At 40.7% G+C, this 16,248-nt stretch overlaps 1 protein-coding gene across 1 annotated transcript; it reads right to left on the bottom strand.

Moving 5' to 3' along the window:
* Positions 1-764: 764 nt before the first annotated feature.
* On the bottom strand, positions 765-16,244 carry pcyt2 (phosphate cytidylyltransferase 2, ethanolamine). The gene is made up of 12 exons (XM_078277364.1): positions 15,938-16,244; positions 10,883-10,971; positions 8,384-8,545; positions 8,077-8,228; positions 7,730-7,771; positions 7,453-7,591; positions 7,255-7,337; positions 5,661-5,738; positions 4,337-4,402; positions 3,457-3,522; positions 2,805-2,893; positions 765-2,663 (listed from the first exon to the last, which is right to left on the bottom strand). Exons 1-12 carry the CDS (start codon positions 16,054-16,056, stop codon positions 2,546-2,548), a joined length of 1,203 nt encoding a protein of 400 aa, XP_078133490.1. The 5' UTR covers positions 16,057-16,244; the 3' UTR covers positions 765-2,545.
* Between the last annotated feature and the right edge of the window lie 4 nt (positions 16,245-16,248).

The following is a 16,248-nucleotide window of genomic DNA, read 5'->3' as shown; positions in this document are numbered from 1 at the left end:
CTGAATGCGCAATCTCACCTGTGCATGCTGAGAAAAAATAAAATAATTCCATGTTGTAAGGACAGTGGTCCAAAGTAACTGAGTACATTTACTCAATTAAGCTATTACATTATTAAAATTAAAAAAAGCCCCCCCTCTATTGAGCCTTTACCTTAATACTGGGACTACTTCCAGTTTTGGAGCCACTGCATTTAGGTAATCCTCACCAAAATATTTAAATTTCATTATGACGGCTTAATGTCCAAACCCACAGTTGTTGGCTCAAGAAAAGACAAAAACAAAACACTTGTAACTATTTCAGTGGTTGGCAAATGGGTCTCCTCTGGGCCCTTGAGATAGCCTGGCTCTGCCCTCCTACCTACTTCCGCTCAATTTTCATTGAGAGGCCCCTGTGTAAAATAAATGTTTCTTCACTATTCCATTCATTAAAAAAACCCATCTTAGACCAAATGAATGTGGGGAGTGAGAGCTTGATGGCTGTTATGCCCCTCAGCTGAGTGATACAATCCTTCCTGCAGAAGCTCCTCCGGGTGTTTAGGCTGGAGGATTAAAGGCTCTTTGTGTTTGTAATGAGGTGACAGTTTGCAGTTTTTGTTCAAATCTGAGAGCAGTGTGAATGGGACGGGACTGGTTGGATTTAGCAGTTTCTGAGCGACTGTGGCCTCATTTCACAGACTCAGTGAGCTGTGACTATTTGCTGATCCAACAAAGATTTCATCAGGCTGCACACATCACGCTACTGCTGTAAAACAGACATCAGATGGAACTTTGCCACATTACTAATTTATTTATTAACAGGTAAATTTACACATTGCAATATAGTGATTGAAAGGTTGTGAAAATTCCTACCATCAAATATTTAGAAATATATTTATTTCTCAGCCTAACACCATCCCACCTTCCACCCCACAGACACACTTTAAAAACACACACTGTCTTGCCCCATTAACAATTCAGCTGCGTTGAAAATGCCCCCTAGCACAACAACAAGAAAAGCAGATTATTAACAATGAACAATCTAAAAATGTTTGCAGAAGCAGTTTGAAGGACTGGGTTCCAAATGTTTAAGCTCTTGGATTCTTTTAAAGAAGAAGAACAGAGGACATTGGAAAACACATTTCTTGAAAGTAGACTGGGGAGAGAAGGACAACTTTAGCAACACAGTTTGGACTTTCTGATACAATTCACAGCCCTCACATTAGTTATAGCCTATTTTTATTACAGTCTATTGTTATAGCTCTAGGAATGAGGCACAAACGCTTACTCACAAACCTCACCCTTTTGCGCGCGTGCACGCACGCACGCACACACACACGTTTACTTAGGTCACTTTTGGGTACATTATAGATATACATTCATGTTCTGGAGACTTACCCTAACCACTACTTGCCTTATCTTAACCTAACCCTAGTCTGGTTTACCAGATGTACATTGCTGGGATAAAGCCTGATATCCGGCCTATGATGATGTCCCTCCCCTTTTGCTACCTCCGCTATATTTTTTTGCAAGGGCACCATCGCTACCTTCAAGATTTAGCGCCGCCCAAGACGGTTTTGATTGGTTTAAAGTATAAAAAAAACAAACAAGCCAGAGCATTTTTACCCCCTATCCTAGAATAGATAAGCAGTTTAGCCAGACCATATTCCAGTGCTGACACAGCGCTGTGGAGACTAACGTAAAACTAACCTTAACCACTGACCCATAAAGAGCTTTTTCCTGATTTGGGACATGGCTTTAGTCCCTGATTGGACAAGCCGTCCCAAATTAACTGGTCGTTAGTCTGAAATGTGTCCCTGAAGATAGCCTAAGACACACACACACACACACCTACCCACATGCACGCACCCACGGCAAAATCAGGTAGTTAAAATCCACAGTTAAAATTAAAAGACTACTCTACAGATCATTAAACGCAGTAATAATAATTTTCACGATAGACAAAAACATAGTGACTTCTAGAAATTAAAATACATCAATGTTTTCTCAGTGTATTAAAAAACAGAGCACATTCAACGTTCAACTGAAGACACTTCTAAAAAATGATCATTAAATACTAATATGGTTTAAACTAAAAACATAACTGACAATGTCATTAACATTTGAAGTTATGGCTTATTAAAAACTTGACATACCATTTCTACAGCTATACAGGAGCATGTAGTGTGTGATTTCATGGAAAAAAACAAACAAACAATACATGACAGAAGACGACATTAAAAAGTTCTCTGTGGAGGAAGAGAGGTTGAGAGGGATTTAGCAGGTTAAATTGTAGTATGAGTTGGTATTCTTTGTGTTCTTGTCCAGGCAAATCTATTCTAATTGCATTAGACTGGAGCTGTCTGTATAGATGAAGGCTAAGTGAAGCTAACCCAGCGGCATGCAAGATATACTGCATCACCAAATATTTAAAGCAGGATTCCGCATCCAGTGGACTGTCCAGTTTAGGACAACATGGACCGTCCGTCTGGGTCAGTCAAGTCTATCCTTTTAAAGCTGAGTGTACCAGGATGAGTAAATAAGACACAGAACCAGGCCTGAGGTTTCACTAGTGAGCTTCCTGGTCTGCACCTTCACTCTGCACCTGCTGCTCTTTCCTCTTCATCGCCTCGATCACCGCCATCTCCTTGGCCTCCTTCTTCTGGTTCCTGGCTTCAAACTGCAGCCTGGGAACACGCAAGGTGACGTGAATAAACTTGATATAAAAACATACAAATGGTAAAGGCTCAAAATGATCTATACAGCGAGAAATTAAATGTAGATGAAGATGATGAGGAAGTGCCAGTTAAGAACGAGGAGTCGCTGACCTGTTTTCAATAATTCTCTGGACAATGTCATCGGTGGTGAGATTGTTCCCACTATCGATGGTCCTGAATAGCCCCCTCTTCTTTGGCTCCTGAGGGCAGAACACAAATGGTTATATCAAACCAACAGACGCAAGGCCAAAGTTCCCCTGTTATGCCCTGTGAATGAGGAGGTCCACCCTAATTAGAGCAATATTAAAAAGTCAGAATGGAATATTAACACACACCCTTGTGAACATTTGATATATAATGTTCAACACACAGACATGTAACACTAGAGTGCCCCCCAGAGGCCAATCGGGATAGTTTTGTAATACCTGAATGGAGCAATAACGCACATCAATCCGATCATTTTGTCAGATTTGAACCAATAATGTAAACTCTTCTGATTAGGTCTATTTGTATGCTTATCTGCAAGAACACTTGCATCAGTTACTTTGGGCATTTGTAGGGTTTTATTTGATAGGACAGGTTAGACATGAAAGGGGAGTGAGAGAGGGGAATGACATGCAGCAAAGGCCGCAGGTCCGAACCGAACCCACCGGCCGCTGCGTCGAGGACTGAGCCTCTGCACGTGCGTGCTCTATCAACTGAGCTACCCAGGCGCCCAGGGGTTACTGCACTCTGATCAGAGACAAGAGGACCCTGTACTCACAGCGTAGGGGTCTGACATATCCTTGTCTGGAAACACCTCTGTCTTGCCATGACACACCAGGTCCACCTGCACAGTTATACAAACACATCTGGTTAAACCACCCATCATGTGTAAAGATATAAATGACATTCTTCCAGTATTTCATCTGCATTATGTTCACTGAGAAGTAACAGTGACCCCACTGAATAGCCCCATGCTGGCAGATGGTCCGCTCTGTTCTGGTATCTCACAGTAACCAGTTCCTTATTACTTTGCATGTAAACTTGTGTCTACTCTAGTTTTTTTGCCAAGGTAAACCTGTTATTAACTTTTTTAGCTGTTAAGCTTTTCAAACGTGTGGAACACAACATGTAAAGAAAAAGGCTGTGATAATGATTTGTTAACTTCCTACAGGGTATGACAGATTCAAATTCTGTTCAAATGGACGTTTTTTAGTTTTTTTCTTCTGATATTTCAACAGTCCACTAGGGGGTGCCCTACAGTTCAGTATGGGTTGTTTTTTGTAATTTACAATGTAGAGAAATTATCTTGGGGGGGGGGTAATCTAACAAATGCAGCAACCATACAGTGATCTGTTCTGGCCTACAAAGTCAAAGGCTTTAAGTAATCTTTAATCTGTATTTAATGTAATTCTGTCAAAACTTTGTGAGCTGAAACTAGTTTTCAAACTAAAGTAATGTACTTCCCATTTGTAGCCAGCCATTGCTGGTACAGTATTATATTTTTGATATAATATAAATGCCTCCACCAGTTAGCTGCATAGGCTGGACTTTGCTTCGAATTGTGCCCTAAATTAAATTAAATGGTTAAAAAATGATCTAAATAAATAATATTAAAAAAAAAACATAATCTGACGAAAAGTCCTTCAAAGGCAACTCACCTTAAAATGATCCAGCAGGTCTTTGCCCACTGCATAGGGAGCACCAATCACCACCTCCGACACATACTATAGAGAGACAGTCAAGACGATAGCAAAAGAGAGGTTCATAGTCATAAGTGAATTTTTTTAACGATTAAACCTTTCATGCCAATGCCTCACATCAGTTGTGCGTTCAGTGCATCTTTTGGATACAACACAGCTCAAGGGTGAGGTTGCTTTTACTCTTCACTGCTTTAGTTCTGGCAAATTGAGTACCATCATCATCAGGCATTGATGATGGAGCACAGCAATTTAGCGGTTTTAGGATTGTGTAACATGTTTGTTTGTGTAATGTTCTCATTAGTTGGCTTATAACTTCAACACAAATGCACACAGTGCAGATGGGCCACAGAGACTCATTGTTCTAGACTAGATAGCTGACCAGCAGGAATGAAGGGAACAGAGCCAAGATCACCCTGCAGCACTGTAAGTTTTCAGACTAGAAATACATCCCACTGTGCTGAACATTTAGAGCGTGTGTGGATATCAGGCTTTATCCCAGCAATGTACATCTGGTAAACCAGACTAGGGTTATGTTAAAGGACAATTCCTGCGCAAAATGAGCCTAGGGGTTAATAACATACGTGTACCGAGTCAACCGTTCTCCGGGATATGTTTTCATGCTAATCGAATGTGTCTCTAGCTTGAAACTAGCTACAGCAAACTGGTGTTTAGCTGCTAACGCTAGCTTTCGGGGCACTTGGATAACAGTCATGACCAGTCGAAACACAAACACTGTGTTTGAGCTATGTTACTGGTTGCACGGCGTTCGTCGTTCGACTGGTCATGACTGTTACCCAAGAGGGCGGCCGCATGTAAACATTAACGCTACTGTCTTTATAATCTATCTTTGTAACAAACTCTCTGTACACTTACAAAGTTCTCAATGCTTCGGTTTGCAAGTAGGGACCCTCATTATACTACCGTTTAAGTGTGGTGCTATTTTGAGCCTTGTTAGTGCTGTAGAAATAGTGATTGACCCTGTGCCACGAAAGCTAGTGTTAGCAGCTAAACACCGGTTTGCGGTAGCTAGTTTCAAGCTAGAGACACATTCGATTAGCATGAAAACATATCCCAGAGAGCGTTCGACTCGGTAAACATATGTTATTAACCCCTAGGTTCATTATGCGCCGGAATTGTCCTTTAAGGTAAGGCAAGTAGTGGTTAGGGTAATTCTCCAAAAAATGAATGTATATCTATAATGTAATGTCCACAAAAGTGAGCGAAGTAAACGTGTGTGTGTGTGTGTGTGTGTGTGTGTGTGTGTGTGTGTGTGTAAACTCACCCGACAGGCCAGGACACTCAGTGTCCTCTCGTGGATGTTCATGATTGGATAGTTCTTCCCCTTGTACCGATTCACTTCCTGAAGAGAATGAAGACATCATTTATTATTTTTTAGCCAACTCACTTGAACCAAAAGGACATGACTTGGGATGTACAATATGTAATTTTCTGCCGCTAGGGGCCTCATCAAAACAATAACAAAAGACCGAGCAATGCCCTCATTGCAGTCAGTTTCTCCCAGTTAGGATTCCTTTAGTGTTCATCGTTTAGGAGGTTTATGCTGGGAGACGAATCTCCTCCTCTCCAAAACAAATGGACCAGGTTACCCTAACCCTGAGAGAGAGGGGTAACTCCAGCCCATTTCAGAAAGAGAGGTAACTTAACCTCAGAGTCAGTTACTATGGTAACTGAGCCTGTGAACCTAACCTGGTCGGGAGCAGGCTTTCTTCAAGAAACCTCGAGTTTCTCTCAGTCTCCTCCCTCTGACACAGCGCTCTTTCATTTCCTCATTCATTCATTCAGTCTCAAATCAGCTGTTCTGGAACCGAAAACTCAGAGTTTCCATCTCCGGGTAAATCAACTCAGAGTTCAGGGTTAGACTCAGAGGCCATCATGTACGTACATTTGCAAACGTAGCGTTATCAGCGCCATGGCCAACCCGCAGAAACCGCACGCTGTGATACTTCAGCTTACGTCTTATTTACCAAACCTGCAGTTCATCGGGTAACCAGTGCCTTTCTCCGCCCACTATACAGTAAATTGCGCTGTAGCAAAGCGTTAAGCATTTGTGCTATGATACGGCTAAGTGCAGACTGCAATATTCCCACTGCTGATGCTATGACTGCTTGAAATGATCCGGATACCAATATTTGTAATGTAGCGAGGAGTTTGACAACTGCTGGAATGGAATGTGAACGCTGAGTTGGAGATTCAAGGTCATCTTTGATTTCTTCCAGTAACTGTAATATTGCATGGTTGCTTAATCTGTAACGCTTAATGATTTTGTGTTCACTCAACTGAAAAATCGTGGTCCTTGTGGCAAAAATCTTTTCAGCTCGTCTCCTTGGCCTATGTCGCCGTCTTGCTCGGATTACTGCTGCCATTTCACCAGGAGGCATATGTGAGGAAACCCGCTTGCGGCTGGTTTACACCTGCTTTTAAGAGGTGGAGAATTTTCACCTCAAAATAAAGGAGCGCTGTCACGGGAGGTTTTTGTACATACCGCAGAATACATAATTAGGCGCACTTTACGCTTCTCCTCCCATCTCTTTATGGGAAACTCCCACGTTCTCCTTCACCCTCCCATGAATGCATATGCATGACACGGAAAAGCGCAATTTGCCATTTTCAGTTCCCGCGACAAGTAGTCTGCACTTTTACCTCAGTGCGGCCTGTTTGTACATACCTCGCCATGCTTTTACGCGCACATTGCAAAACAAATACGCCTGAAGTGGGCGCAAAAGCGTTAGTACATGAGGCCCAGAGTTTGTTAAACCTTCTTCCTGAAACGGGCCCCAGGGAGGGGTCAATTTCTTACCGTCTTGTGAATGCTTTGCTGAGATGTGTGCGCAAGTGCATGTCTGCATAAGGTGTACCTGGTCAAAGTGCAGACCAACGATGACGTAGGGCCTCTCCGCCAGCTTATAGACCATCTCTAAGAAGTCAACATGGCCAATGTCTGCAAGACATTTGTGGTCAAGGCAACAACAACAACAACAACAACATACACTACAGAAATGATTACTAACAGTGTTCGAAACTCAATTGTGGTTATTTCTGTACAATAAGGATACGGAAGAGGTCGAATGCCCCGGCCACATAGATGATGGTGTCTCCGGGCTGAGGTTCCTTTCCTGAAGCAAACTGAATGATCTTCTGGGAAGTCTGAAGAAATTGTGACACTCCTGTCCATGGACTGTGGCCTTTAGGGCCCTGGAACACAATAAAAGACAAGTGTTTCACTGGGAAAATGTAATAAACGCTAAGTGGTGTCTCACTTTGGGAAAGATGTTCTACTGCTAACAGATTTACACAACAAGGTTTTACTATAATAAAACCTATGCTACTCACTTTTCCAAAGTTGTCTGTATGCTGCTGATAATCAGGGTTATCCTGCAGAAATACAAACAAACAAACGAACCATTGCTCATACACTAAATAATGAGTTTATTTTTTCTTTTTCTCTACATTCAATTGAATTCCCGACCCCAAGTAGCACCTTCAAGCATTTGATTGAACTTCTTGAGCACCCTGGACTTTTTTTGTCTTTCCAAGACACTAAAGGGGGATTTATAGTTGTGCGTTAAGGGGCGACAGTATAGCAAAGAAGCCTACTCACACAGCCACCATATCAATGGGTGAAATCCCACACTAAACATTAACTATAAAACCTACTGCGTTAACGCAGCTTAACTCACCATGTTGCTGTGATGGGCTTTGGTCATGAGAAGCATTCGTCCCACCAGGTCAGTGGTGGAGACGCCCTGTGTGCGTTTACATTCCCGGTAACGGCCTTCACGCTTCACCTCTTCATATGTGTCCTTACCATCTACCGTCAGCGTGATGTCATCTGGTAAAACATAAACAAATACATTAGTTCATCATCGAATCTGGAGGCTTGTTCACATCATGTGCATCACTGAGTAGGTCTCTTCAAATAAAATGATAACATAAATCTGTGTGTTAAGGACAAGAAATTCAAAGAGCAGCCCTCAACTGACTCACCTCCGTGCACACAAAAGTCACAGTTGTACTTGTCCAGAGTCTCCAGGGTGGTGACGTAAGGTGCTCCTTCAACCATCTCATCCACCCACTTGATGGCCCGTACCATCTTGTAGCGTTCTTCTTGAGTGAAGACCGGAGGACCTTTGTGCTTGGAAATCTCAGCTTTGGGAAAGGATGGGAGGTAATCTTTTGTTAATTATTGGCACATTACTTCCATCTGTATTGACTCTAAATTCTTGCTTTGCTACAATGCAGATGCTCTTCTTTCTGCTTAGCTGTTATTGTTGCCACTTTTAAGGAGGTTTCCTATGACTAAATCATTGGGAGGATAACTGGGTTACTGTAATCTACTTTGAACTGCCTTCTGCGACCCACAACACTACAAGACCCAAACAGTAATTTAGTGGACTACTGACAGAAGATTGCTGGACTCAAGACAAGACTATTTGCGCTGGAGAAGTCTTCAGAACGCCACACAGAACACTTCTTATGTCGTCTGCCGGTGAGTTAGTTCATCAGAATTCAACTCGACACCATAACATTCGAAACCACCACCAAGACATGTGCTGTGAATGGGATTTCTGCCTGCTGGGATAATCTGGGAGCTTAACCTAAAGATAAGTGCAAGATTGTACTCCAACATTTATGGATTCAACTCAGCCAACTTCGACCACGTGTCACGTTGTGTAGATAAACATCTAATGCTTGTGATAACCTTGTGCCTGACTTTTAGCAAATATCTGACCAGTTTTATAATATAACGTACAGCATGGAGGACTGCCAGCACAGGGATCATCTGGTCATGCTACTGTTATAATAGTCATGGTGACAGATCAGAATGTGGTGGTATTTGTCTTTTATTGTGTCTTTATAACAATATTTCATAACAAAAGTTGTCCGAGTAAAAAAGAATGATGTTTGTGAAGTATGCAAATAACGGTAATAACTTAATAATGTGCATCATCATACTGATAAATTAGCATCAGAGCTCTGATAAAATGTTCACCATAGAAACAGCTACTGCAACACAGTTGCTGGTTGCTCCCAACTTTGATAAATCAATAGCAGGATGATTGAACCGATAAGGACTGCAACTTTTTACGTGCATTTACTATAGCCACCAAAAGCAACCGTACATTAAGAGACAAATGAGAAATGGAACACGTGAAACAATGAGCAGGCATAGGGCATCCTTTTACTTTGCTGCCGTACTCCTCAATATAGACCATTAAATGCAGATCCTCTCTCTGGAAGAGTAATTCAATTGAACCAAATTTCTCATAGACTTGGTGGTCTTTCACACCTCTAGCTGCTTTAACTTCCGTCAAAACACAGGAAACACCAAATGATGCATTCAAGAGTAATTGTAAATCATACAATGTCACAGAATTATACTCAGTAACAGTAATACATACTTTTTTTTTTCTGCCACAGCATCATTGTTTAATTAATTACATGCCAGTTGCAACACAGTAATACAGCAGAGACATAATTTATTGATATGATATTTCAATATCGTTTCAGCTTACTACAATGTGCTACGTTGACAAGTGGCTCGTGCTAATACTTGGTGGCTAAAACGTACGGTAACGTTATAAGGTTATAACGCGATGTAAATCTCCCAGCGGCGAGGAGTTACATTACAACAAACCCCTTTCCCCCCTATAGTGTAATGTTGTGGTTCTAGCTGCTGGCTAATGTTAGCTTGCTTGCTCGCTAACCGGTCAGCTACCACCACAAATAGAATCTAAGTATTTATGTGGAAAAAACTGCAGCTATTTAATTAGAATAACGTGACATGAATAAGCGTTACTAAATGTATACATGAATAGAACTTTAATACATGAACTTGTCTGTGAACAGATACATTTTCGTCGGCAATGGTGGTTAACAATGAAGACAACAACTCCCATGATCGATTGACGACTCAACTTCACGACGTCATCAAAAGTCTGTGTTTACATCCATGGTTTCGATTGAGAGATCCCTAGCGGTAGAAAATTACATATTGTACGTTTAATTGGACAAAAGAATTAAGTATTAAGTGTAAAATCTTGATGTAAAATCAGTTTACTTCAAGCTAAGTAAACGGAGCCTGAAGACTGCAGCCATATAAACATTGGTAGCTGGCATCCATGTCTGTATTATACTGTAAAGTTCACCTTAGAAATGTAAACATTTACATCTGACTGCTGTTCAGCCTCTTAAAAGTAACCACAAATCTCACACTGTCTGAGAAGCTTACAAGTAATACTGGAAAGGAATGTTGTGATACTAACCCATGTTAGCTCAGTCTGCACTAACAAAGGAAAACTGTCTTTGTGGCCTTATACCACAAACCTGTGTGGATTTTGATTTGATTAGAAATAAACAATAAATGGACTTGATTGTAGAGTACCAGACTAGTCAGTCACAACTGAGTATTCAATGAGTCTAAAAACTGTTGATCACAAAAAGGTTTAACAGATATCTATATTGGAATGGGTGTATGTGTATTACCATCTGTGTGCACTCCAACTATGAGGTAATCTCCCATGGCTTTGGCCTGCCGCAGCTGGTTGGAGTGACCGTAGTGAACCATGTCATAACTGTGGACACAGAGAGAAGCGAGGACAACGTCATCATCAGCATGGAAAACAATAGATATTGTAAGTGCTTGAACAAAAAAAGACAAAACAGATATTGAATAAACAGATAAACACACACAACAATAAGGGGTGTGGCCTTAACAATTAGCACCCCACAGCTATAGCTTTTTTCACAGCATCATTGTCTTTCAAAGCCACCTTTACAGGATACCTTTGACTTGCCAACACTTCTTGCTTTGTTGTTTAACATTAGTTTATCTCTTTTTATGGTGACCTTGCAGATTAGAGCAGTGTGTGTGTGTGTGTGTGTGTGTGTGTGTGTGTGTGTGTGTGTGTGTGTGTGTGTGTGTGTGTGTGTGGCCATCAAACAGGTTATAGCCCAAAAGACAGACCTTTGATGAGTGAAAAAGAACAAGGTTACTGGGAGAAAGGTCAGAGACACTGTGTGTACAATGTGTCAATGTTCATTTGTTTTCTGCCATTAAGCAACTTCTACAGTTCATGTTTTGTACTGGCTTGCCTTTTAAATGAGGAAGCTATGCAAGTTCAGCAATCTTAGCTAATTTTAACCAAAAGAAAAACAAAAGAATAATAATCCTTGAATACTAGGATGTTGTTTGCTTTTGTTCAGCACCCAGCAGCTTCACATTCCTAAAGTTTCAAAATATTCAAATCTCGAGGCCGTCCAGTTCAACCACAGACTGAGCAGCTTCACAAAGGCAGCTTGTGGTTATGAGCCCATGGTATACAAAAAAAGTGTAATGAATAAAAAACAATGTATTAGCAAGGGCAGGTTCATAGATAGATAGATAGATTCTAGTGTTACACATTTGTGCTAATTTAAGATATCTCAGATAATTTACCTGACTGAAGTTAGTTCGGCCTATAAATTATATTGACCCTTATTCTGACAACTCTTAGAGGAACTATAACTTGTAAATATCTATACGTTTTTGAGGGAAGGGAAATAAGTACCCAGGCACTTTCCTTGTCCTCGTTTTCCCAGTTGATCCAGGGATTCAAACCAGTCCCTTTTTATTTACACTTCCATTTCTCTGACATTTAGAGCTTTCTGTTAACTCTTCTGTATCTGTAGATTATTTCCAACAGATTGGAATCGCTTTCTTAAAAGACCTTATCTGTGACTGCACTTCCAGTGGGCAGACCTCTCCTCTATAATGACAATACCACAAGCTGTGAGTCTGAATTCCCTTAACAATAATCCCTCAGACTCCCTCACCTCGCCTGGTCAGGATCAGTTAGACACCAGTTCCCATACATAGGTTCTACTTGGGCGCCCCGCCCAGGTAAATTAAGACCTGCCCAGGGAAATGCGAATTCAATTTTATTTCCAAACAACAATGTATTTTTTACAGCGCACACAGACCAGCTGCCTCCAGCCCCTCCCCCTCGTGAAGTTGCGTGCAGTGTGCATGACAGCGTCAACGTTGCACTTGCTCAGAGAGGCTATCGTTACGTTAGTAGTATCATGCTGCTGGTGGTTTTGCCGTGGGATCAACTGTACTAGTAAAACCGTAGAAACAACGCGGCCACGCCGCTGTGAAAGCTCCCCGAACGTCATTTATCAGAGTCTGGTTGTTACCCCTCTCCGCAGCAGTCTCCTCCACTCCATATCTTTGTAACCGGAGTTAACTGGAGCTAACCGCTAATAAGCGCTAATCGTTGCTAACCGAGCCTTCAGTTCTGCGTGCCTGTATGCCTTAGCTAACTGCATTTATGGACTCGAGCCCGAATAAAACCCTTCATTTTTTATTTTTTTTTATTTTTTTTATTTCTGTTAAAGTTTTAAACTACAATTCAGAGTTGTTCAATGACATAAATCTGCTCAGACGAGATCTAAATGACTGCAACAGGTCATGTATAGTACAGAACAGCGTGTTTAGGATCCCCAAAACACGGATAAATTAATACACTTAAAAAAACGAACAATGAGTTAACCAACAAAATGAAAAAGAATTAACTTTAGATAGCCCTAGTCTTATATGATTTAACAGGAGTAAGGAGGGAACAGTGTTGAGATTAATAATTACATGTAACTTTCTGTATGGACCATAGTACATTATTACAGGTATTTTATCTGCTGAACCTTTAACATTTGGCAAAAAATGATTTAATTTACAAAGCCATTCATGGCTACACTTTTTTGTCATTTGTTTAAAATTAAACGTGCAATTTGTTGTTTTTAACAAAATACTGAAAGCAGCAGAAATGCAGAACTGAGTAGGCTACTTTTTAAAATCTATTTATAACAAAATATCATTATCGCGATATTCAACAACGTTAGGGCATATCGCATATTTCCCTCATATCGTGCAGCCCTAATAACTACACTGAAATTGTGTCAGATGCAGCATGGTGTCGCAATATTTTCATCATCTTTTAGTCTAATTTGTTTAATATGTAAATAGTAATTTCATTCTAAATGATCTGATGTTACGTAGTCATTCTTTTCACCTTCGTTTGACAAGTTTATAACTGAACCCATTATTACTGAACCCAGCCATTACGCGCCGTCACATGATCCTGCGCCACCCACCACCACAAGTAAATTCTCAACCTGTGGGAAACACCGGACACTATACTATACAGTTGTAAATATATTTTCTTCAGAGTGATGTATATGCAGATCAGGGTTTGCTGTTGAACAATGTAGCATTCTTGAAACACAACTTCACAGTTTTAGTGCTTCAAGAGAGACAAAGTAAATACAGTAAGGTGATGCCTAACTTTCCAAGTGTACTGTGTGATTATGTTTTACAGCTATCAAAAAAGTAAATTATCTCAATCAGAAAATGCTAAAAAAAGGTCTTTTGAAATGTCTGAAAAATGAACACACATTGCATGTTTGTAAATGTGTTAATAGAGCAATCAAACAATCAATAGACAATGTCTTTTGGACGCACAACCAGCAGTCTTGTCAGTGAAAGCAGTAGGTATTAGATTGATGTAATGCATCACACGATCTATCCTCTGGCTCAGTTAACATCTTCAAGTATTCTTTTTATAAATAAATATATTGCAGATGCCTTGAAACTGGGTCATGAACAACCACGGTTTCCCTGAATCAACTAACTGCTGGGTATTTAGTTGGGTTTTTGACACTCTTAACTACTGCAGAATTAATAGTCTCATAATATTTCATAATCTTGACCCTTCCCCCCATCTGCTCCTCTTTCTCTCACTTGTCTTATATTTAATCTGTCGTTAAGTATATACTATGTCTCAATACGCCCATTCGAACCCCCAAAAAAGAGGGAACCCCTGCTCACCACAACAACATACCACTTTTGCATCACACTGAATGACATGTTCACTATGCTGGTTATTTATAACCACCATATGAGACGGGCAATGTCAAACTAGCTATCAGCAACCCGGCAACTTCATTGTGCAGCATGTGAGTCCAGGAGAGAATTTATGCATTGCACATTCGGAGCCCGTTGTCTCCTGAGCTGCAGCTAATCATGTGATGTGAGGATCATAGTCTTTGACAGCAGAGGTTAAAATAACATTAACAACAACTAGATATGGCTGTCTGACTCATGAGTTGGCTCTGAGTGTCACAACCAACTCTCCGATGTTTGTGTCAGAGTGACAAACAGACATAAAATAAATGCCCTTGAGTAATCATCTAAGATTTAAGTACCCATCGGGCATCAAACCATAAACACTGCCAAAACCGTACCTTAAACAATCTTAGAGGTATTAACAACAGGATTTCACATAGAGAGCGAAGTAAAGTTAGGTCTGCAGACAGCAGACGTTAGGCTATTTGCAACCAGTTTCACAAGGGATGCATGTAAAAGCAGCCAAACATTTTTTCTGGCTCGGCTGTAGGAAATGTGGCTGTGTTTACAACTAGAATCTCATGATATGCATATGAGTAAGTAAGTAAAAATGTATTTGTAAAGTGCTTTTCACAGACAAGACATGAGTCGCAAAGTGCTTTACAGGGGCAAAAACAAGAAACACAATACAAACAGAGTGAGCACTTGATACACAATCAGTATTACACGATAATATTGAAAGTGCAGACCAGGTGCATACCGATCAACCAAACGCCTGTTTAAATGTGTATGTCTTTATCTGATTTTTATAAGAATCCACAAAAACAGCTAAACGTATAAATAAATTTAACATATTAGACCTAATTGGTCGAGCTGACAAATATGGGTTAAGTAGCTCAGCCACATATGTAGGAGACTGGCAGTGCAATGCTCTGTACGTAAGAGTACGAGATTTGAATCCTATATGCAACAGGGTGCTAAGTACCGGGGTAATGTGAGATCGTCTATTTGACCTAGTGAGTAGCCTTGCAGGAGCAATCTGGATTGACTGAAGACGATCCAGAGCAGCCCCATACTAAGAGAAAAGTGCGTTACAGTATAATATATAGTCGTATAACGTTATAACCTGTGAAGCGTTATGTTGTAACGCAACATAACGCTTCACATGTTTTCATTAATTTATGTCCTATCTAACTTTAAGTAAACACAGTTTCAGTTCTGTCTGGGTATATTTCATACACACACAAACACATTTCAAAATATCATTTATAACCTCACTGTGACGCTGTGCATTTTGAGGTATTTAGCTAACGTTACCCCACGCCACTGTGCCATAAAAACTGAGAAGTGACGTTAGCAGCCAAACATTAACGTCATGCATAGTTAAAAAAAATTTAAAAAAAAAATTGAAATATTGAAATGATGAAATACTACAATTATAACTATTTTTGAGAGTAAGTAACGTTACGTTAGCTACATCTGACACTCCTGTTGCTACGTTACTAACTGCTAAGTTAAGTATCTAGCTAGCATTAGCATGCCTCCCCACAATTGGTCCTTATGTGTTGCATACTGATCGCGTAAAGGACAACAAACTGTGAAAAAGAGTTTAATAAACCAGCACCAACAGTAAGTCAGTGGCGGGCACAGAGACTCACCAGCCGTCACACCACAACCGGACTACGCGCTTCCTTTTCTCCGGGCTGCACACAGAACCACCCGGCTTACAACCAGCGTCATCCTGCTGGTCGTTGGCGTGGTGGCCGTTTTTGATCATTTCGATAGGTTCAAATTACTTGACGTTATAAATAAATTAAAAAAACAGTTTCAGAGTATTTGACTCCGGTTACTCCAAAAGATTATTAAGGTCGTCTTCTTCTTCGTCTCAGGTTCTCCAAAGCAGACTGACAACAGCGACCAAGCCAACGCCTCCAAAACTACGTCGCATCGAACGAATCCTCTCGATCCT

The sequence above is a fragment of the Sander vitreus genome, chromosome 2, assembly GCF_031162955.1.
Source record: "Sander vitreus isolate 19-12246 chromosome 2, sanVit1, whole genome shotgun sequence".
Taxonomy (NCBI): Eukaryota; Metazoa; Chordata; class Actinopteri; order Perciformes; family Percidae; genus Sander; species Sander vitreus.
Note: the sequence above shows the minus strand (reverse complement) of the source record. Positions and strands in the feature narration are given on the sequence as shown.

Excerpts from the sequence above, each read along its gene's own strand:
- pcyt2 (XM_078277364.1), bottom strand. The coding sequence starts at position 16,056 with ATGATCAAAAACGGCCACCACGCCAACGACCAGCAGGATGACGCTGGT. Across the intron at positions 4,403-5,660 it reads TGAGTGTCCTGGCCTGTCGG|TATGTGTCGGAGGTGGTGAT; the intron begins GTGAGTTTACAC and ends GTCTCTCTATAG. Across the intron at positions 3,523-4,336 it reads ACCTGCTGGATCATTTTAAG|GTGGACCTGGTGTGTCATGG; the intron begins GTGAGTTGCCTT and ends ATAACTGTGCAG.